Source organism: Lasioglossum baleicum, chromosome 5, assembly GCF_051020765.1.
Source record: "Lasioglossum baleicum chromosome 5, iyLasBale1, whole genome shotgun sequence".
NCBI classification, from domain to species: Eukaryota; Metazoa; Arthropoda; class Insecta; order Hymenoptera; family Halictidae; genus Lasioglossum; species Lasioglossum baleicum.
This window is the reverse complement of record NC_134933.1, coordinates 1,169,924-1,194,262: the sequence shown is the minus strand read 5'-3', so window position 1 is coordinate 1,194,262 and position 24,339 is coordinate 1,169,924. Positions and strand designations below refer to the sequence as shown.

The following is a 24,339-nucleotide window of genomic DNA, read 5'->3' as shown; positions in this document are numbered from 1 at the left end:
CACCTTCGCTTATAGCCTTTCTCTTGAATCTACCAACTTACCTTTCACCAGCTTCTGGGACTCCTCCTCGAGGAACTTTAGGGTCCTGCTCTTCTCCTGGACCTCCTTCTGGATCCTCTCAGTCCTATACACTACTTCTTCGGGGGTAGTGGACAGGTTTTCAGCATCGGCGATCGACTGAGGACTCTGCTGTGTCCAGATCTGCAGCTCGTTCAGCTTCGCCTGGAACTTGTTCCACCTGGTGCTGTGCTCCTGAAGGTACACCACCTTCTCCTGAACAGTCTTCAAGGTCGTTTCGATCTTCTTCTCTGTCTGTATGATCTCTTTCCTAAGTATCTCTTTCTTCTCAGTAGGAGCAACGTCGGTTAAGTTGACATAAGTTTCGTGGAGCTTCTTCAACAACTCCTCCGCAGACTTCCTCCAGGTGGAGCTAAAGTCCTGTTTGTTCTGAAGGTCGGATGACACTTGAGAAGCGTCATAGTAACTGGCAGACTCGATTTTCCTTAGCTCTTCTTCGGCCTGCTCGATCAACTTCAAGATTTCATCCTTCTGGTCCAGGTAGGTGTTCCACAATTTCTGGGAGCTCTTCAGGGACTTCAAGCTCTCCACGCTCTGTCCGTAAGTGTCATTCCAGCTGGACTCAAGCTGTTGGACTTCCATGGATACGAATTGGGGAGCGTGCTGGTCCTTAAGCAGATCTTTGCCTCGTTGCAGCATGCTGACTATGTTCGATCTCTGCTGCTCCAGCTGACTCAGCCTGGTTTCCTGATGACTGACGGCGCTCTGTAAAGTCTCTGGACTCTCTAAGACCACGTCCACCTTCGACTGATCGCGCACCTTGCGCAGCAGAGTGCACACCTCGCGGACCTCTTTCCTGAAGGTGTAGCTCTTCGAATAGATGTCCGTCTTCGTCATGGTGATCTCGATCGTTGGTATCAGGTTCTTGTAACGTGTTATCAGCTGCTCCAACCGATTCTGCTCGGACAAAGCCTCGTGGTCCGATCGATTTGAAGTCAAACTGTCCAGGGTCTGCACCAGCCATTTCATCTCCTCGCGCTTGCTGTCTGCTTCCCGACAGATTTTCTGAGAAATGGAGGCAAGCATCGTTTAATCGGGAATCACCGTTCGTCCGAGGACTAATGGCAGCGTTAGTTCATCGTATATTTGAAGCTCATGGCGTACAGTTATAGTTACCGTCACTAGGTGAATCTATCCATCACGAGGAAAGCAGGCAATTTACAATGATTCATGTTAAACGAAACGATATTTTCTGGCTTGAAGAAGTTGTCAGTGTTCATTGGTTACCCCAAGGTTATAGCAAGACTCTACAATGGAGAATTTTGAGGGAATAGATCCTCACCTGGAATATTGTTTTCTCCGTCTCGAACTCCTCCAAGGTGTTCACCTCGTGCAAAATAGTCCTCAGGTTGCTGTCCACGTGGTCCATCCATCTCACCATCTCGTCGAACCTGAAGAAGTGGCGAAAGAGCAAAGAGAAATTAGGAAAATATACTGTCAATATGGTGAAAATATGATGTCACACTAAAATCTGTTCTTTGGATATGTATATAAAATGCTCAACCCTGAAGACAACGTACTTCTTTTTATAGGCAGCCCACTGCTGAGGCACCTGCTTCAGTTGTTCCCTCAGGCTCTCCACCCTCTGAGCAGAGTCCTCCCAGAGTCTCTCAGCGTCCTGGGCAGCCTGGGCAAGGCTGTTATCATCGGGTTTCAGCTGACTGTAGGCCTTGCTGATCTTTTTCAAGGTCTCCAGACACTTCTCAATCTCGAGTATGGTGCCCCGTTTCACGAAGAACTCCTTGTTCCTCTGTAGGATGTTCTCGATATTGTCGTTCTTCATCAAAGCCTGCTGTTCGGCATTCAGTTCCACTTCGAGGTCCTTTAGATAATGCACGAAGGTAATCTCGTCTAAACGGAACTCTAGTCTCATCAGGTGAAGCGGCGCGAAGGTCAGCACCTCCTTCCAGCGTCTCTGAAGAGCCTCCACAGCTTCGACAATCGGAGCTTGTTGTCCAACCGGTAAGATATTCTTCAGATCTTGGCCAGCATTCACGAAGTTCTGGATCCATTTTTCGTTGACATGACTGAAGAAGTCTCTATGATACTCAACTGATTGTCTGTTATCCGTATGTTTGTCGTTCATCATGGTCTCGGCTACGTTTAGCCACTCGGAGACCTGTCTCTCGCACTCCTTGAACCTGGTCCAGCACCTGACGGCTTCCTGAAGACGTTGCTCCCAGACCTGTGCGGCCTGGGACACTCTGTTGAACCTGTCGTTTAGTTCCCTCAAGGTTTTACCGCCTTCAGCTGAGGCTACATCAGCGTGGCTGTCCACGGACTTCACCATGCTGGTGAACACTTTGTTCTTGGACTCCAGCATCGATCTATAGTAAAGGGTCCTAGAGAAGAAAGCCTTGTGGCGATCCAACTGTGCCAGGATGTGCTCCCTGCCTCCTGACAGGTCTATGCTAGTCAGCATCCTCTCTGCTTCGTCCAACCAGGTAGCTATCTCCTTCTGCCCAGCTTCCAGAGACTCTTGTTGCACCAACAGCTGATGATACAGGTGCAGCTGCATAGGGATCAAGGCTCGAACCTTGACCAAAGCCGCTTTCTCCTTCTTAAGAGTGTTCATCATCCTGTCCACTTCGTCTCGAGATAGATCTTGAATCAGAGTTTGGAACTTTTTGCTGATGCTCTTGAAGAGATCCTCGATCCCTTCGACCTCGTTTTGGAAGACCTGGAGCTTCTCACCGTAGGCTTTAATCTTCTCAGTAGTTGTCAAATCAGTAGCTGCTAGGGCAGTTTCAACATTCCTTAGCCAGTTTTGCAAGGTCTCCATCCCAGCTCTGTAGTCCTTTCTGTTTCTGATCAAATCGCCAGCGTGCATGTACTGCTTGGCGTCTTGGAACAGAGACTCCCATCGTGATGTAAGGTTCATGTAACGTTGCTTTAGCTGAATAGCTACTGGCTCGTCTGAGGTTGCTATCAAGAAGGTCACTGTATCAGAGAGTTGCTGGTGTTTGTCCTTCCAAACACTTATGTCCTGGAAGAACTCCATTTTCTCTTCTTCGGGCAAGCTCAAGGCAGGTTCGGCGCGGACCAACCATGTTTCAAATTCGTCCGAGACGATGTTCCATCGGCGCCAGTAGGCTACCACCTCTTCTAGCATGCTTTGGACACAGCGCAGGTCCATCGAGACGGTCTTCCACTTGTCGCCTGTCTCCTTCATGAAGCGGTCGATGCTCAGACTTTCCTCTCGATCTGAAAATGAAGCGGTATTGAGGCTTGAGCAAGTATGATAGAGGACTGACGAGGAGACCTCGCGTATCGAGAAAGCCGGATCGCAACGAGTTTTTGTGTGGACATGGCTTACGCACCCTCATGAACTATCCAATTGGTTTTAGTCGCCAACGCGAACCCGTTTTCAAGAAAATCGATTTTGACGTGCGACATGTACGTTATATTCCATGAGTGAAAACCTCTTGTCACAGCGGTTGGTGGCCGAGCGGGTTGAGCGAATGTCTACCACGAGATTGGTCGGGGTTCGTGTCCGTGTCGGCATTTTTTATAAATATTTTTTTCACTTTCTTTTCTATTTTCCTACGTGCTCTTCAATTTTTCAAAATTCAATTTCAACATCAATTTCAAGTTCAATTTCTACTCTTCTATTTCAACTTCGACTTCAATTTCCATTTCAACTTCGATTTCAACTTCAACTCGTCAATTTCAAATCTTCAATTTTTCAATTTCAACCCTTCAATTTTTCAAATTTCGATTTCAACATCAATTTCAAGTTCAATTTATACTCTTCTATTTCAACTTCATCACTTCAATTTCAACTTCGATTTCAACTTCAACTCGTCAATTTCAAATCCTCAATTTTTCAATTTCAACTTCAATTTTTCAATTTCAAGTTCAATTTCTACTCTTCTATTTCAACTTCGACTTCAATTTCCATTTCAACTTCGATTTCAACTTCAACTCGTCAATTTCAAATCTTCAATTTTTCAATTTCAACCCTTCAATTTTTCAAATTTCGATTTCAACATCAATTTCAAGTTCAATTTCTACTCTTCTATTTCAACTTCATCACTTCAATTTCAACTTCGATTTCAACTTCAACTCGTCAATTTCAAATCCTCAATTTTTCAATTTCAACTTCAATTTTTCAATTTCAATCCTTCAATTTTTCAAATTTCGATTTCAACATCAATTTCAAGTTCAATTTCTACTCTTCCATTTCAACTTCAACTTCAACTCGTCAATTTCAAATCTTCAATTTCAACTTTAATTTTTCAATTTCAACTTCGTCTTCAATTTCCATTTCAACTCCGACTTCAATTTCCATTTCAACTTCTATTTCAACTTCAATTTCTCAATTTCATCGATTTCAACATCAATTTCAAGTTCAATTTCTACTCTTCTATTTCAACTTCAACTCTTCAATTTCCATTTCGACTTCATCGATTTAAACTTCGATTTGTCAACTTCTTCGGAATTGACGAGTTGAAGTTGAAATCGAAGAAGTTGAAACGGAAATTGAAAAGTTGAAATTAACGAATTGAAATTTAAAAATTGACGTTGAAATTGAAAAATTGAAATTCAAGAGTTGAAATTGAAATTGAAGTTGAAGGGTTGATATTGAAATTGAAGTAGAAGAGTTGAAATTGACGAGTTAAAGTTGAAATCGAAGAATTGAAATGGAAATTGCAGTCGAAGATGATATTGAAAAATTGAAGTTGAAATCGAAGAAGTTGAAATGGAAATTGAAGTTGAAATGCAAATTGAAGTTGGGATTGACGTTGAAATGGAGATTGAAGACGAAGTTGAAATTGAAAAATTGAAGTTGTAATCGAAGAGTTGAAATTGATGTTGAAATTGAAATTTGAAAAATTGAAGAGCACATAGAAAAATAAAAAGGAAAGTGAAAAAAAATATTTATAAAAAATTCCGGACACCGGACACGAACCCCCCGACCAATCTCGTGGTAGACATTCGCTTAACCCGCTCGGCCACCGACCGCTGTGACAAGAGGTTTTCACTCATGGAATATAACGCACATTTCGCATTTCAAAATCGATTTTCTCGAAATCGGGTTCGTGTTGGCGGCTAAAACCAATTGCATAGTTCATGAGGGTGCGTAAGCTATGTCCATACAAAAACTCGTTGCGATCCGGCTTTCTCGATACGCGAGGTCTCCTCGTGAGCTAGGTCCAGAAGATAAGAAACAACTAATGAATCATTTGCACTTACCAACATCGCCCTCGCGTTTATAGTCTTCGACGACATGTTGCATGTCTAGATAGGCCTTCTGGAACTCTTGGAAGATCCTATTCCGGGACACGAAGTTTCTATATTGTTCTAGCATCAGATGCACCTTCTCCTCGGTGCCATACTTCACGCTCCAACTCTTAAGCTTGGTTTCAACTAAGAATAAGAAAGCTACAAGGCAGCACTTGTGCTCCAGGAACTTTAATCGAATCCTCCTCTTAGCAGCACGGTCAGGTAGGCTATCAAACCGAGCCGCCATATTGGTCAACTGCTGAGGCGGTACGTGCAATGATAGCTGAGAATTGTTGGCTACATGGAACTTCTCCGTCATCGTTGGTAGGCCTAGGAAAAACTTCTTATGGTCTTCTAGTTTGTTCGAGATTATGTTCGCTGTTTCCTCGGTCATCTCTTCGGGTATGTCGTTGTCGGAGATGAGAAGGGCTTCTGCGCGAGCTAGCCACCTTCCGACTTCGCCTAATTCGCTTGGAAGAGCTGAGTCTAGACTCCAGAGCCAGTGTAACATCTGGAAACAGCGGAAAAAGGATTTCAGGATTGGTGGAGCACTTTCTTTCACGTGGGGCTGCTGTCTTTGATGTTGAATTTACAGTTCCTCACTTCACGTTCAAGCGACTTACAAGAATTTCGAAGGTGTTCCACAGATTTTGCACGTGTCTCCACGAGTCTCTGGTAATGCTAATCATACTAGGCGTCTCTACAAGACGCTGCAGCTTATTATACACCACTAGCTGCTTATCAGCTTCAGACTTCAAGGCAAGATAGTCCTGGAAACACAAGTTACTCCTCACAATCCTAAATCGCCTTTAGCATCACTTCAAAAATGCCAAAAAAATTCAGAACCCGGTCATTTAACAGTGAACAACAATCTGAGACTTAGCATTCAATATTATACTAACTTAGGAATTCATGCTTACCTCATAGTTTAATGGCAGAGAGTTAGTCCTGTCCAACTGCTCCAGGTTCCTAATTTTATCGTTCAGCCAATTAACCAATGCATCGTATTCGTGCTGTACAGCTGCGAAACAATCTGCAGCCGTGGATCCTGGTTCTGGATACTTGTGTAAAAATTGCGCGACATATGTCATGATTGATTTCTCGTCAGGTTGGGGAACGTCTACATCTTCGGGGTCGAGGAGTCTTGCAATGCCTAGCTCCACTTCGGCCACCTGGAACGCTGTTTCTAGGCGAGCTCGGTTCGATGCCTCTCTCATGGCTGCTATGTTCACTAGGTTTTGTTTGATCGCGTCGATGATGGCCAGGAACGCGTTGCCATCTCGCCAGCTCTCGCCGAAGTCGCGCACTTGAATGCCCACATCTCTGAAAGTTCCAAATTAAAGTCAAATTACAGCTATTAAATGGCTCCGATCGGTAGAAAAGACTGGAATCATGACGCGCGTCGACTCATGTTTTTCAAAACGTTACTCTTGTCAAAATGTATATAATTCTCGTGTCATTTTTATTATTTCTACTTTTAAAAAGTCATACGTATACTTCAAATGCCAATAGATATATGTGTAAAATTCCAATGCAGAAGATGGAACAATTTTTCTGGAAAAACTTCTGGAAGTCTATCCCTCGAGCGTTTTATTAAATTCACGATTCTACACTGTACACTCCTGAAAAGAATTAAGAGATCACTTGTGCGAACCCGAAAAATTGGTCCCGCTTTACGTGACCATAACTCCGTCAAAAATTGCTGTATCGATATCGTTAAACAATGGTTTGAAAGCCTGAAACCTCTAGCTTCAGATGCTCTGTTTCAAATTGTTGCTGTGTTGGTTAATCGCGTTAATATCATTTGGAAGGGCTATCTTTCCTGTGTAAATTGTGTGGTTGTAGAATATTATGAGATTTTTTTTATTCGAGTTATTCAACATTGAAGTAAATATGGACTTTTTAAGTTTAACTGACTCCAGAAAGAGAAACAATTATCGTAGAATCTTGTGCAAAGAAGCAATAGAAAGAGCGTTTCTTTCTCTTCAAGGTACTCCTTTTGTTTTTTCAATTTCATTAACATTTCGATATACCAGGTGTTTCTGAAAATATGCTTAAAAAATGCACAATTTCCATTTTTCCTTTAACTCGCTATATCTCGGCGAGAAATGATCGTAATACCATGATCCGAACGTCAGATTGAAGCAGAGATTCTGTCGATTCGATTGAGTACCCCATGAACTCGCTGCAACAATTTTTAACCTATGGCAGCTGTGTTTGAAGTTCGAAGTTTGAATTTCTTCGCAGAAATTACCGTCGCACAGTGGAAAATTTGGACCAAACTCGATTCAAAATCAAAGAACTTTCGATAGAAATGAGGTAGAGCGATGAAATTTTTATGAAATTCAAGCTGAAACTTTGCAGAATATGAGAAAAGTAGGGAGATTATGGTACAAACGTTTTTTTAACATTGAGAAAATTCGTTAAACATGTAGAATTTCAAGAAAATGTGGCTTCTCCAGTACCACGCGCGGAAAAAATCTTTTTTTAACATGCTATATACCATTTCTCGTAGATTTTTTCACGCTGTTTTCAAATCTGATCTCAAAATTCGTCTACGACCTCAGAATTTTGCAAAATCGATTCCTTGAGAATTTTTGCGGACTGTTTATAGTATACTGACTTGGGCAAGGCATTTGTGACCCATTGCAGCAGTGTCTTCCTCGCACCCTGCTTCCATTTCTCGCTACTGATGCGTTTCCTCTCGCTGGCAGCCGAACCCTGAGTGCTGAGACTTTCCAAACTGCTCTGGCTGCCCCATGTGTGACCGAGATATTCCAAAGCTCTGGTGTTCTCCTCGATCTAGAAACACAGGCGATCAATGGCCCACGAACATGGAAAACAATTAACTAAAGAGAGAGAGAGAGAGAGAGAGAGAGAGAGAGAGAGAGAGAGAGAGAGAGAGAGAGAGACAGAGAGAGAGAAAGTGAGAGAGAGAATCCAGGGGGAAAAAGGGACTAGCGTGCAGACTGTAGTAACGCGTAAAGTAATCATGCAGGACGTGTATGATCGTTCCTCTCTAGGGAGTGGGAGACAGACAGACAGACAGACAGACAGACAGACAGACAGACAGAGAGAGAGAGAGAGAGAGAGAGAGAGAGAGAGAGAGAGAGAGAGAGAGAGAGAGAGTGAGTGAGTGAGTGAGTGAGTGAGTGAGAGGGAGGGAGGGGGGGGGGAGAAGACATTCTAGAGCTCTTTTATGTCCGATTAAGCCCACAGCAATCCGTTTTTCGTTTCTCTGGATCGGTTTGATAGCTACTCACCTTCTTTCGATCCGTCGATCGTAGCTTGTTTATGTAGAATAAACACGGTTAGCAGAATGCAAAGTGATTTAGATCGATCCTAACGAGGACTAAGTTCTCTTTGAAAATTGAAATTGAAATCTCCTTTCCTTCTTTTTATTAAATAGTGCTCGGAGTGTAGATTTCTTTGAAATTTAGGCGAAGGAACATTTTACGCTAAACGATCGACAATCTCCATCGTGTTTTTCATTTTTTTCTTTTTTATGATGTGTATTGCGCAGATTTCTTCGAAATTTATGCAACAAGGATTGTAAATCGGTTTCGAAAGACGCGTCGAGCATTCGATGACAAAGGATCGACCTTCGTCAATGCCTAATTAATCTCCGCTGTCGCAGCGCGGCGTAGATCGCCACACACGCGTTTATGTAATTGTTACACGCGGCACGGCCGTTAGATTTAAGCAACTACCGCATTCTAATCGCAAGAGTGTTTCATGTAATCAGTTCGAACGGAAGGCTGTATACCTGGAAGTACAAGATGATCGTCCATATCAGGCCCAGCACCACGGGGGGTCGTCCGTCGACCAGGTCCGACGAGTTTATGTTCACTAGTTTAATCTGCGAACAAATTACATAGTACTTTATCATGGGAACATTTATGGAACCTAGACGTCAGTTGATAATCTGTGAGTCGTCGATATTTTATGGAAATTACGTCAGACATTTTTACAAAGCTTCCTGTCACGTTCCTCGTACCGAGATTAAAATGACTTGAAAAATGTCCAAGAAAATAGTTGTGCTAAAGGAATCGCTCGTTGAAGCTTTACATATTGTTTGATCATGTTAAAAACGTTCATAATGCTACACGAAAATATACTAGTGTATTTAAAACAGACAAAACAGTCTACAGAATCGGTTTACGTCATGACTAGACGCATAACTTTTATGGTTGAACGAGAAGAAAATGTTAAACTTGAAAATTTGCCTTCTTGTTCACAATTAAAGTCTGTAATTTTTTAATTTTATTCTGTAATTGATGAACCTTACGTTTAGGGGAGGCAACTCCGATGACCTTGACCTTGACCTTGACATATGTTATCGAGGACAACATTCTGAACAACTTTTGTCATTACAACTACCCGGTGCTTGCTCTTAGTTTTCGAGATATTTTCGAAAAACTATTGCAAAAACTGTATTGAATTTTACGTATTCTTGCATGCTCCGTGGCAACGTAAGCCTGTTCCGGGGCGGCATCTGTTTATTTTCTGTTCGTAAACACATTGTGGGGATCAGAACAGAGTGTCACTCTATGTAGGGTGAGCCTTTAATTTTGAAAGACTACTTCTGGATTTTCGCATGCGTGGTCGGGCAGGCCTGACGACCGGCCCTCTCCGCCCCCCACCACCTAACCCTAACTAATTCTGATGGCATGATTTTTGCATTCTATATAGCCTTCATACAGAATTTGAACTAGTAATGGAAAAATCATGCAATCAGAATTAGTTAGGGTTAGGTGGCGGGGAGGCGGAGAGGGCGGCCCGACGTCCGGCCCGACCGCGCAGACGAAATTGTGAATATTTCGAAAACTATCTATCTCAAAATGAGAATTTTATTCAGCATTTAAATGGTCTAATCGATAAATCGAATTCATTATTTCGAAAAAAAGCATCAGTGCGTTTATCAAATTGTACGTTCTTTTAAATAAAAATTCGGCAATATAATTAGTACATATAATGATAGTCATGTATGCCACAGGGAGGAATGCTGGCTCTCATTGTCAGATCTGTCCACAATCTTTCAATATTTTCTGTATGAGCTACAGTTTGAGCATCAACAAAATTAGTCCTCTTTTATGTTTATAATTTTCATTCGCCAGATGTTTATTTATCTAAGGTGTAGCTCATTCGAAACTGTGGCAGCCTTACGTTGCCACGGAGCGTGGAAAAATACGTAAAGTTCAATACAGTATTAGCAATAGTTTTTCGCAAGTATCTCGAAAACTAAGACCGAAAACCGGGTAGTTGTAATGACAAAAGTTGTTGAGAATGTTGTCCTCGACAACATATGTCAAGGTCATGGTCATCGGAGCTGCCTCCCCTAAACGTAAGTTTTACCCTGTAATTTAATTAAATGCTGTGATTTTAATGTTCGTAGCGGTCAGACATTTTCCAAGTTAAAGGGGAATATGAACAAACTGAGACTGATAGGAACAGAACGACTTTGAAATTCAATTGAGTATAATACACGAAGAAAAATATTGTTTTTAATATACAGCGTGTTCATTTGAAAACTTTCCAGCCGAATATCTCGAAAAGTATGAAAGATATTAAAAAAGTATAAAACACGTGTCCAAGGATTTCGAGGGGGAAAGAGGGGGGCAGTGTCAGTTTTTTATTTGGGTGGCGTTTTCAAGGTCATTTGAAGGTCAACTTTGTTTTTTCAAATGGAAACCTATGTTTTTTATTATGGGATCTTATTGTACGTAAAAAGACCAGCAATTTTCGTAGAATACTATTTTTTAGAGAAGTAGAGCGAGTCATACTTATACTGTGAGAAAGTTTGTAATTTCTGTATAACTATAAGAAATTTTCAAAATGTTCACCGTTGTTTTCTAAACAATAATACAGACGATTCTCAAATTCTGAACGAACATTTTTGAAGGTATCTGTTTGAATAGCTCTACATTCCTGTACAATTCTGCGATGCAAATCGTTGATGCTTTCTGGTTGTTTTATAAACAACAGACTTTAAGTGTCCCCACAAAAAGAAGTCGACTGGAGTTAGATCTGGCGATCTTGGTGGCCACTCAGTAACACCTCTTCTACCGATCCATCTTAGTGGGAATCGATTGTTTAACCACTGGCGAACTGGTAACGCGCAATGCGGGGGAGCATCATCATGTTGGAAGTACAAAAGTTCTTCATTTAACAAAAAATTGCCGTTTTCATCTCTTTCGTTTTCAAGACTTTCTCCTATAAGTGGATCAATGATGTCGTCCAGTAAATTTAAATACAGATTGCCATTCAAATTCTCTTGGAAAAACATACGACCTATAATAGCATTTCCTAAAATGCCTGCCCAAACATTTATTTTTTCCGGCCATTGAGTATTACTTTCTCTAATAAGATGTGGAATTTCGTCACTCCAATGACAGTTATGAGAATTTACAGCGTCACTTGAGAAAAAGGTGCATTCATCACTAAAACAAATATTTTTAATTAGATTAGGAGTGACGTTGATCATATTTGTTAATTCTTCACAAAACTCAATCCGTCTGTCAAAGTCACCTTCCAATAACTTTTGATGCCACTGCATTTTATAAGCATGAAACTTGTTATGTTTAAGTAATTTGTGCACAGATCCCACTGATACACCATTTACCATTGAAACTTGTCGAATTGAACTAGTAGGATTCACAATAAACTGTCCTATAATTTCGATTTGATCAGCTTTTTTTTATGAATTTTGGCTGGTTTCTTATTAAATTTGTCACCGATCCTGTTTCCTTAAACTTTGCAACTAATTGTAACTCGTACGTATGAGAAATACGTGGTATCAGGATGTCTTTCATTTAACGTAGCAGCAGTTCGACGAGCACACTCATCAGCTCCATAAATAAAAGTTATTTCTACTCGTTCTTCTAAAAAATACACCATTTTATATACAATTAATTGTACTACGATATAGTATCTCTTATTACGATTATTCACACTTGACTAAATAGTACAATCTTACATCGAAAGACAGAGAACATAAACAAGAGATCAATAGAGGACAATTTTGTTTTCAAACGGTACGTGCTAGCACAACTGGAAAACATCAACGATTTGCGTCAAAGAATATTACACGATAATATGCATCGGCTCTACTTCTCTTTAAATATCTCCGGAACTAGCGCGCGGATAAAAAAAAGTATCCTACGAAAATTTCTGGTCTTTTTACGCACAATAAGATCCCATAATAAAAAATATAGGCTTCCATTTGAAAAAACAAAGTTGACCTTCAAATGATCTTGAAAACGTCACCCAAATAAAAAACAGATACTGCCCCCCCCCTCTTTCCCGCTCGAAATTCTTGGACATGTGTTTTATACTTTTTTAATATCTTTCATACTTTTCGAGTTATTCGGCTGGAAAGTTTTCAAATGAACACCCTGTACGTGTAGCGTTCATAGTTTTCAGACATTTTTCAAATACGGGGAAACATTAACAAACCGAGGCTTATAGGAACTGAACGACTTTAAAGTTCACGTTCGACTGATCAAAGTCTATGAAGATCGATTAGCTATCGAAACGCAAAATTGGTTTTATCTAGCGTAATTATTCATTGCCCCAGAATCCCTTACTCCTGGTGATCGAAACTTGCAATTTCTTTTCCGCGAAACTGAGCTAGATGTAATTGGCAATCGTCATGGACCATATGGTGCTCACCTTCTTGCTCTGCAGGAACTGCAGCGCGGTGTTAGCGTTGCTGAGGAAGTGCGGTCTCTTCAAATTACGACCCCGTTCGACCGGCTGCGAACAGAAAACGTATTTCACCAGTGTGTGAGAGAGCTGATTCGCAGCTGCTGCACACACGAACTCACCAGCTTCTCGCCCGATAGCACCTCGAGCAACGCGAGTAGGCGTGTGCCATCTTTAAGATCCTCGATCAAGTCCTCCACGCGGAACGGTGGCATTCGCTGAAAATAAATGTCGTTATGGACACACCAACTATTCAAGAACCTGATCCTTAGAAACAATTCTAGGAACAGGTATTCGTGCGTTCATACGCTGCCGTTAAATTCGAAAGAATTCGACGTGAAATTGTCTAACTCGTAAATATAGATGACGAACCTTTTGCAAAAGCGCTTAAGGATGTTCTGGAGGTATATAAAAGCGCAACAAAATTTTTGAAAATTTGACAAGATATAATTCTTACTAAATTAATGCAACTACCAAAATTTGGGTTCGATTCACTGCACCGTTTAAGAATTATAGCAACTTAAAGTTTACACATTTTAACACTTCTTATGGAGAATTCATAAAATTCAATTTCAAACCCTATTTAAACCTTGAAAAAACGCAACTAGAAACTCCAGTTTTTTTTATAGGTAGTAAAAATTATGTAATTAATTATGTTCAAAATTTATTAGGATTCACTAAACAGTTACAGAGCAAAAAAATTATAAACTGTGACAAAACGTCAAATTTATGGTGTTGTCTCTCACAAGCATGGAAACGCGACAAGTGTAGACCACTGAATATAGCTACAGAGGGTACAGTATTCGCGCAAAAATTTAATGCAAAATATACTCATGAATGGCTTTCATTGCCAATATATTGATGGATGTCGAATTTCTTGTACTTTTGTCTTCCATTGTACCTCCAGTACATCCTTAAGGCTCTTCTAGTAACCCATTCATTTATTTCTAGACTTATGCAGAAAATTTCTGAACTAAACTTATTAATTAAATTGATGATCTAAAAATTCATTAGCTACATTAAGAAATTAAATTGATGATCTAAATTCATTAGCTACATTTAGAAATTAAATTGATGATCTAAGTTCATTAACTACATTTAGAAATTAAATTCATAATCTACATTTACACATATCCTTGTCGACTTGTTAAAATTATTAGATCAAAAAGTCCATATTCATTTAACCTCTTTTCCTTGCATGTTTGTAAAACGAGATACGAAAGATGAGTATTGCATAAATATTCGCAACGATTGCGCAGCGAGATTGATTTTTCTTTTTCTTCTGCAGAAGACAGATCAAGATCTATTTTCGACCGTGCTGTGCAAGATGAAGTCATCGCGACAGGTTAGCATCGGGTTACACCGGCAGATCATCGAGGAAGTTTATTCCGATGCAATTTTTAAAATCGCGTCGATCCGTGAACCATCGAATTCGAGAAGCCTCGCGCATGGTTTAACGTAAGCAATCTGGAGGATCGCTTACAAAGATTCTCCGAGTGAATAAACGTCGTTTGAGACAGTGCCGTGGAATATATTCTTTGAACGTTGAATCGTGCTTCGGTATACAGTGGTCGAAATTTCCATAGTTTCATACTTAATTGTTGGCAATTTTGGTTGATTTATAAAAAAATAAATAGGCTCTAAGTATTTATGTTATATTAAGATGATTACAAAGACATCTGAATAGTTTTAAAATAAAATGTCTTCTAATTCAAGTGATAAAGTTAAAAAGTATGTATTTTTGATGGAGGGTTGTGCGAAATTTCTATAGTTCCGCTCAATATAATACTTTATTTATGTTAGAAAACCTACACATTTTATTTAATACTTGTATGTTAATATTGTATATTCCTACCATTTTTCAAAATAACTTGGAAACCTCGGTGAGTTATACTTCTAATTAAGGTTTGTAACGTCGCGTCGATACATCTACAGGGTGAGTCCGAAGAAACAGAACACTTAAATATCTCCGTTACTTTTCGTTGTACAAAAAAACGTCTTAGGACAAAGTTACGCTGTTTGAAGGGCCACATGTAACGGTGTAGGGGAAAAAATTTTCGAGGTCATTTTTTATGAGATTTCAAGGTCATCGATATTTTTTTTAATGGGATGAGGTATTTTTTTACCACGCTTATATTAGCTTGCCGAGTTGTAGTTGTCGTTATCGTTGTCGTTGTCGATGTTGTCGTTGTTGTCGTTGTATGCGTCAAATCTTGTAATCGAATTTTAAACCACTTCCCGATGAGCTAGAGACTTGAAACTTTAAACATAGCTCAGAACTGGGTGACAATGCAATATTAAAAAACAAATTTAAAAAAAAACTATGCGTTTAGGAGATATAAACTATTAAAAATTTAACCATTACACCTCCCCGCGCAACGCTCGGTAGTACGTCATCGCGGCCAGCGATCCCCACTCCGCGCGCAAGCGCTTACCTACTCCACTACGTGTTCCCACTCCGACTCATCCCCACTCCACTGGCCCACTTCGCATCGAAGGAGCTCAGTTTACTTACTGACAATGAGTTGATTATGATTAGGTCGGGGTGGAGGGCGACAAGGACCGGCGATTATGCTCGTTAAGTGGCTCGCGGTCGTCACTACGAACCAATATGGCGGCGCCCTTACCTGTCAAAAACACTGCAATAGCTCCTGAACTATTGATCCTACAGAATGGAAACTTCGATTTGCAGCAGCCATAACACAATATTTTTCCTTTTACAAAAGATGGTTGAATTTACAGGTGAAGTGGTAATTAAAATCGAATACAAGATATGTAAAGACTAAAAAGTAGGAAAAAAAAAAATATATAAAAAAACTTTTTATAAACCACGCTTATATTAAACTGCGCTAAGAAGGAGAAAATAATTTTTTTAGACATTAGCGACAATAAATAAAAGCGTGGAGCGCCCACGAAGATTGCGTCAATATATAATAGTTTAGCGCTCCACGCTTTTATTTATTGTCGCTAATGTCTAAAAATATTATTTTCTCCTTCTTAGCGCAGTTTAATATAAGCGTGGTTTATAAAAAGTTTTTTATATAGTGGAACTATAGAAATTTCGACCACTGTACTTCGATATACGATATATTCTTTAATTTCAATATTGTTCCTAGCGATTTTTATAAACCATTTTTAAGTTGAGCTTAGGACCTGCTTATTATAAAATGGTTAATTTAGGACCTTGTAACAGTATCAATCAGTAACCTGCATATCAATTTAATCAACCAAATGTATCGGTAGCACTGAACAATATCAAATAACAATATTAAACGATATAATAAAGTAGGAATTTTTGGAGGTGTGCAAATGTTTAGAGCTACCTACAAATAATAAAATCGGTCCTGGGATATTTATGCCAAATAAAAATTTTGGACTTCACACGTCGAACAATGAAGTTTCGGCCCACGAGAGTTCGAGATCCGAATTTCCGGGTGCCTGGGCCCCAGAAAATGTTCTCGAACGAGCTACTGTTCAAGCCGCTGTCGACGGGACAAGGTAGAACGCAATGTCGTGCCGGTTCTGGGTCATGCATGTCGCAAGGAAGTGGAGTGGGATTTCTAATTCAAGTTTCGAAGTATCCGGAAGTGCGGAAGTAGGGGAGCAGTATCGAGACTCGCGAGCCAGGCACGAGTTATCCCAACGAACTTCTGATATTCGTGATGAGAAGTAATTTCGCCGATCCTTTATTACGTAGCAGTTGCCGTAGAAAAAACGACGACAGTGTTGTGTAGACGGGAAAATATTTGTTGACGTACCATCGGCGACCAGTTCCCTAACGAACGACGGACGACGAGAACAGTCACGAGCACTGTTTCATCTATTCGATCGATCCTGGGTTACCGACCTCGCGAATGAAGATTTTTCTTACCGAAATTTAGGATCTCACTCACCTTCGAGAGATATGAGTTGATCCAGTTGACAAAGGTCTTTTTCTGAACACGTTCTTGTTCATCTGGAATGAGAAAAAACGATTTATTTAGAAACGTTCTTCGGAGAAGAATTTGTATCAAAATATAGGGCAATTCTGCGTGGAAAAATAAGCCGAAAATGTAGAATAAAGATTTTGTTTGCGAGGCTTTGTTTCCGATGTAATTGAGATTGAAGTTTATCGAACGCGCGCTAGTGGAAACGGTCAGCCATGACCAGGCGCGCATGACCGAAAAACTTCATTCTACATTTTCGATGTGGCTTTTTATGCAGATTATGACCTGGTACATACTTTTTATTTCCGACATTGTTAGATTTCTGTTATAATTTAAAGAAGAAAACTATGGTATTTATATATTTCTCGTTACTAATACACTTCTCAAAAGAATTAACGGATCACTTGTGCGAACCCGAAAAATTGGTCCCACTTTATGTGACCATAACTCCGTCAAAAATTGTCGTATCGATATCGTTAAACAATTGAAACAATGGTTTGAAAGCCTGAAACCTCTAGTTTCAGATGCTCTGTTTCAAATTGTTGCGAGATTAAGACAATATTGACGGTTAACAAAAATTTTGTGCAACTTTGGAACATCACACGGGGAGCAACAAATTTTTGTTGATAAATCGCGTTAATATCATTTCGAAGGGCTACCTTTCCTGTGTAAATTGTGTGGTTGTTGAATATTGTGCGATTTTTTTTATTCGAGTTATTCAACATTGAAGTAAATATGGGCGTTTTAACTTTAACTGGGTTCAGAAAGCGAAAAAATTATCGTAGAATCTTGTGCAAAAAAGCTACAGAAAAAGCGTTTCATTCTCTTCAAGGCACTTCTTTTGTTTTTTCAATTTCATTAACATTTTGATATATCAGGTGTTTGTGAAAATATGCTTAAAAAATGCACAATTTCCATTTTTTCCATTCTACGACCTCAGGATTTCGCAAAATCGATTTCTTGCAAAATCCTGAGGTCGTAGACAAATTTCGAGACTAGATTTGAAATTAGCGTGAAAAAAATCTACGGGAAATGATATATAGCATGTTAAAAAAAATTTTTTCCGCGCGTGGTACTGGAGGAACCACATTTTCTTGAAATTCAACATGTTTAACGAATTCTTTCAAGGTTAAAAAACGTTCGTACCACAATCTCCCTATTTTTCCCATATTCTGCAAAGTTTCAGCTTTAATTTTAAAAAATTTCATCGCTCTACCTCATTTTCATCGAAAGTTCTTTGATTTTGTATCGAGTTTGGTCCAAATTTTCCACTGTGTATTCGGAGATGTCAGGCAGCCGGTGTACTGGCGCACTAATTTCTGCGAAGCACTAACTTCAAACACAGCTGCCATAGGTAAAAAATTATCGCAGCGAGTTCGTGGGGTACTCAGTCGAATCGGCAGAATCTCTGCTTCGATGTGACGTTCGGATCAAGGTATTACGATCATTTCTTGCCGAGATATAGCGAGTTAAAGGAAAAATGGAAATTGTGCATTTTTTAAGCATATTTTCAGAAACACCTGCCATATCGAAATGTTAATGAATTTGAAAAAACAAAAGGAGTGCCTTGAAGAGAAAGAAACGCTTTCTTTCTATTGCTTTTTTGCACAAGATTCTACGAAAATTTTTTCGCTTTCTGGAGCCAGTTAAAGTTAAAAAGCCCATATTTACTTCAATGATGAATAACTCGAATAAAAAAAATCGCACAAGATTCAACAACCACACAATTTACACAGGAAAGATAGCCCTTCCAAATGACATTAACGCGATTTATCAACAAAAATTTGTTGCTCCCCGTGGGATGTTCCAAAGTTGCACCAAATTTTTGATAACCGTCAATGTTGTCTTCATCTCGCTATAACTTTGTAAGAAACCAACATAGCAACAATTTGAAACAGAGCATCTGAAACTAGAGGTTTCAGGCTTTCAAACCATTGTTTCCATTCTGTAACGATATCGATGCGACAATTTTTGATGGAGTTATGATCACGTAAAGTGGGAGCAATTTTTCGGGTTCGCACAAGTGATCCCTTAATTCTTTTGAGGAGTGTAGTCAGTTTTTAAAATATTTTTATTTACTGTGCCAAATTTAGGACACTTTTATATAATCTTTCAGTACAAATACTGTTAGAAATGATTACAACGGGTTCCAGAGGAGATTCATCTTCACGATTCTACAAAGAGGAACGGCAACGCCTGGTTTAGGCCTATTTCCTCCGTTTCAAGGACACGAAATCCGGCATGTGGCCACCGCTATTAATCTTGAAAACGTTCCGAACTCCAAGGCTACATTGTCGAATAGTCTTCACGAAGTTTAGCAATGTCACCGGAGACATATGACCAATTTTGTGTCTTTACATAACCAAATTATGTCACCTTTACAAAACTGTAAAAAATGTTTTGCATATACGTATTTATTGTTCGTCTCCGTGAATATCATTAACGTTTACCTCCGTAGGCGGCTGGATTTGCAAATAGTTAATTCCGCCGGCTATTCTCGAGAGGAGAGGAATTTGCAAAACAGTTATACAAGCTGTGAATAAATTCACCGATTTATTACGAAAATATTGTAATTCGATGGATTGAAAACCCACGCGATTTTTGCGAAAATGAAATCCACTTGTAAGACTGAAAGAAAATTTTGTTACAACCGTTTAATAGAAAAATCTTAGTATGAGATAAAAATCTGTAAAGGAGGGACGTGTGTCTAGATGAAATCGCTCAGAATAATTTTGAATGAATCCGTCAGGGTATAAGAATAATCCTGACACGGTTCCCAGCTCGGTTGATAGCGAAACAAAAAAAGAACGGTGTACGATAATGCGTGTAGCGGCCGAGTAAACGATTCAGTCTTGACTTACATTACGTCACCGTCAATTGCGTAGTGTTGCGATCGTTATATTGCACGGTCTCTCGAGCCGCTCGTGTTGGAAACGACGCGATGTTTCGGTTTCGTAGCGCCAGGCCTTCGAATTTGCAAACTGCCCGGCGAAAGTATTAATTCAGACGCGTCGAAAGCGTCGACCAATGAAAAATTCATTCGCCGCTGGCCGGACGTATTAATACATCACCGACGAGCGCCTGGAAACCTGTTTCTCGCAATGCAAATTTCACAAAACCGTTTCTATCACCGCACAGCGGGGTATTTATTTTATTACCGCCCAGTGGTAAACTGGGCCAGTTTAGCCGGCCAAAAGCCGCAATTTTTAGTCTGTCCAAAACGACTAAAATTTTTTTCTCATGTACCTGGATATCTGTGAGTAATCTATAATAATATTTTGCCATGAACAGTGCTATTTAGTACACAAATAAATACTTGAAAGTAACCTATTCTCGTGACCAAGAGAAAAGTCGAAAAACTTGTGTTAAAGAAGTGATTTTCTTACAAGTTTAGTGTATAAAATGGAGATAAAAACATACAGTGACTCGGAAAAATATTCAGACCCTCTAAAAAAGACGATAACTCTTTTAATATTGTACGAGGGCCATTCAATAGGTAACGAGACAAATTGATGTAGCTCCTAAACGGTTTCACGAACTAATACGAAACTTTTTATATTTCAAGTTGGCATTCTTGTAACGGCTTCTGATCAGCTGTTTGACAAGATTTTGTACACCTAACCTATAATTCAGTCAGTTCAAAATATCAAGTCCGATTGAGAATTGCACCACGGAAGAACAACGTGCTGTGATTAGATTATTAGTCGCAGAAGGTGTTAATGGTAGTGAGATCCATGCAAGGATGTTAAAAGTGTACGGGAATAAGTGTTTAAACCGTTCGAACATTTACAAGTGGGTAGAAAGGGGTAAAAATGGCCGCGAAGTTTCAACTTCCTCCCTTGAATCCTCCATTCCTCCATTGACGAGATAATCCGAGAAAACAGACGAACCACTGTTGAAATCTTGCTTCTTCAGATTTTCACATGTTTGGTCTCCTTAAGGAGGCTCTACGTGGCAAAAAATTCGGCTCCAACGAAGAAGTCAAGATTCAGGTGCAAAAGTGGCTCCCACAGCAACCGAAAGAATTTTACTAGTGTTCCTTCTCGAGAAATTTTATAATTGGTTATTTCTCATTTCTCGAGAAATTTAAATATAGGAAAATTCTTACGAGTCTCATTTATTTTATAACATATTTTCGGAAATGAACAAATACGTATGTCCTACCATCAGTCAAAATATGCTACATTTTAACACTTTACCTACCGGTAGCCTATTAATAGACTTTTCAATAATAATTGTACTGCACGAAATGGTAGCTTAAAAACCTTATTTTATACAATGATCCCGAAGGATATGATTGGATTTTGTTATTGAGGGTGAGTTGTTCGTTTACGACTAAAATTGCTGTTGCTATTGAAGGATTCTTTTAAAAAATCGTCAGCTATAAACCATAGACAATCAACAATTATGGAATAATCACCGGTAGGTAATGTGATAATGTAGGTATTTAAATATCTCTGTTGATTATACGAAAAAATGTCAGACGAGAAATTTGCACTGTTCAATGACAAAATAAAACAATTTTTTGGACATCATTTTCGAAATTTCAAGGTCATTTCAGAAAAAAGGCAAATCCAACGATGTGCCATGTTCCATAGTTAAGGTGAATTTCACAATTTCCAAAATTTTCAATTTAAGTGCGCCACGTCATCCTTTTATCCGATCAATCTCAAACTTAGCACAAATTTTTTTCTCAGTTCCACCCTAATGTACATATTGGACAGGAATAAACATTCAGTTAATGTTCTTTGCGCTTTCGATAAATATTATCAACGATATTCCAAATATCATAAGTTTTCCAATATTTTTTTATTTTCTCTAATGAAATGAAACGAAGCTTCATTAACTTATCTATTTTTATTGAATCAAGTAGAATTATTAACGAAATATAGAGGTACAAAATGATAGCACACTTTACGAAAAACATGAAATATAACAGAATTAGTCGATACAAATCAATGCTCAATATTTTGTAGGACCTCCTTTACAGCTAACGACTTTAATCATTCGGTTTGGTAAATATTAATACAATTTTTTAATACTGTTTTGGCTAATATTCTCGCATTCGTCCAAAATGCTCTACTTTAAATCGTTAATATTTTGGAATTGTCTGCCAGTTTGGTACACAGCTCTGGCAAGATGTGCCCAACAATTTTCGATAATGTTGAAGTTGGAGATCTTGCTGACCACTCCAAAACACGAATAATTTTCGAAGAAAAGTATTTCTTGACCGCTTTCGCCGCGTGAACTGCAACATTATCTTGTTGTAAAATGTGTTCATTTGCAGCAATTCCTACAGCATAAGTGTTTAATTGTTCATTTATTATTTAAATATACCGTTCACTATTCATTCGTCCTTATATTTTGATTTCTGTTTTACTCCAATATCCAATATCGGCCAAAATTATCACACAGCTGCCTTCCATTTGGCGATCGCTTAAAAATTGCTGTTCTTCATACAAATTATGATATTAATAGCCTACGTCGTCTGGACCATCCAAATTGCCTAAATCATTTTTCGTCAGTAAGTATGACTCTTCGCCACTTTGTCCTCATATTTATATAGTTTTCGGCAAATTGTAAGAAGAACGCTTTATGCTCCTTCTTTAACCAAGGTTTTTTTCTGCAATTCTCTTCACGCTAACTGCTTGCATTTTTGTAAAACACAACGTACATTCTTTCCGTTAGTGTTTACGCCAACATTTTCAGCGATTTGCCTCGCAGTCATCCTCGAATTTGATGGTGTTCTCAATGTTGCATATTTTTCACGGGCAGTTAAACTTTGTGGACGACCAGAACTGTTCTTTTTCCCGTAATTTTCAGGATTTTTTAACTAGCTCATAATAACTTTTCGGCATCTACTTACAATTTTTGATATCTTTAGTATGTTGTTTTATGAAATAAGCACGAAAGTAGCTAGTACCCACTTTATCAATTACGTTTTGCAATGAATGTTTGCTCTTCAATAACTTCTGCACAACTAACAAATGTAAAAATGCTAATTGTGCTATCATTTTGCCCCGCTTGTGTGCCTCAATATTTACGTTTTCATTTCGAAAATTCTATTGAAGTAAATATGGTGGATGATATTCAGTACATTGTACGTACAGGCATGTCAGAATATGTTGACATATTAAAATATTTATTTTCTTCAGTTTAATGTATCAAATGAGGAAAAATAGATGATGTGCTATCTTTTTGTCCCAGAGTGTATATGCACTGTGAAAGTTTAATCAAAATCGGGTGATGCAGGAAAAGACGACAGTCATTGAGAGATGTAAGAGTTCTTAGATATAGACCGAAAATCGTGAAAATCTGCAATTTTTACCATCTTTAAATGTTTGTAGCTCATTGCAACGCCGACCGATTTTGACGAAATTTTCAGAATATGTTTGATTGACTCAAGATCTATAAAACGTATTAGTGTAGGAATATGGATATTGAGAAATGGTCCTGTGTGATGTGCGCCGAGAATCGGATCCCGGGATCGGTACTCGTTTGATTGCAGCACCTCTGAGTGTGAACGTGTGCGAGGATGTGTGAATGCATGTGAATGTGCGTGAGACCGAGTGTACAATGTTTTGTAATCAGTTGTGCTTTGTCCACGATCGTGAATTGACATACGTTCTGTTATTAAATCGTTAAAATCCTTCATTTGTTAAATTTTCAATATAGGCCCATATAAAGAAGTTGTAAAACGCAACTTTTAGTATTTTTTCTACAATTCCGATCAGTTGCTATTTTTGAAAAAATTTCTTTTCACATCTTGTAGTAAACTAATTGCTCTATCTACCCAAAAAGTTCATATCGTATGATACAATATTAAAAAAGTTATCGTCTTTTCTAGAGCGTCCGAATATTAATTTGAGTCTCTGTATTTGGAAGGAATGAATATCAGTATTGCTGAACTATGATTTGTTGATCTTTTTTTTAAGCATAGCCGGGTTAATTTTCGGAATGGACTATTTGCTGTCCTCCTCCATCTGTGCATAAAAATGGATAAAGATCCACTGTTTAGTCACGACCAACGAGAATTGAACGCTTCCAGCATTCATTCGTGTTCACCGAAGTGAGTATAGGACCATTGAAGACAGGCAAAAACAGACTGAACTCAAAGGAAAATTCATCGTACAGATTTCTACTGTCTTCAAACAGACAGCTTGAAATTTCGATGTCTCATTCGAGAAATTTCAGAACGTCAATGCATTAGGATACTATTAGGTTGGTGCATATGAAATGTCGAATTTTGAAATGAATATTATTACCAATTTCTGTAAGGTGCCGCAATATTGTTGTATGACTAGTCTCCATTCTGACAGCAAGTTGCCTTGCTGTTACACTTGAATTTGTTTCCAGTAATCTTTTCAAAACACCGTTATTTAGGGGAAAATCTCCAGAACGAAAC

General features: G+C 38.9%; 1 protein-coding gene across 1 annotated transcript in view; it reads right to left on the bottom strand.

Annotated features, from left to right (window-relative positions):
• Positions 1-24,339, bottom strand: part of Msp300 (Muscle-specific protein 300 kDa) — a 150,420-nt gene that overhangs the window by 62,944 nt on the left and 63,137 nt on the right. Inside the window, exons 2-14 of the mRNA XM_076424470.1 lie at positions 16,902-16,963; positions 13,131-13,226; positions 12,976-13,059; positions 9,071-9,163; positions 8,568-8,591; positions 7,928-8,106; positions 6,225-6,627; positions 5,928-6,074; positions 5,275-5,815; positions 1,599-3,282; positions 1,361-1,469; positions 1,183-1,209; positions 42-1,083 (exon numbers count right to left, since the gene is read on the bottom strand). Coding sequence (XP_076280585.1) covers positions 42-1,083; positions 1,183-1,209; positions 1,361-1,469; positions 1,599-3,282; positions 5,275-5,815; positions 5,928-6,074; positions 6,225-6,627; positions 7,928-8,106; positions 8,568-8,591; positions 9,071-9,163; positions 12,976-13,059; positions 13,131-13,226; positions 16,902-16,963 — 4,491 coding nt within the window. The remainder of the gene's footprint in view (positions 1-41; positions 1,084-1,182; positions 1,210-1,360; positions 1,470-1,598; positions 3,283-5,274; positions 5,816-5,927; positions 6,075-6,224; positions 6,628-7,927; positions 8,107-8,567; positions 8,592-9,070; positions 9,164-12,975; positions 13,060-13,130; positions 13,227-16,901; positions 16,964-24,339) is intronic.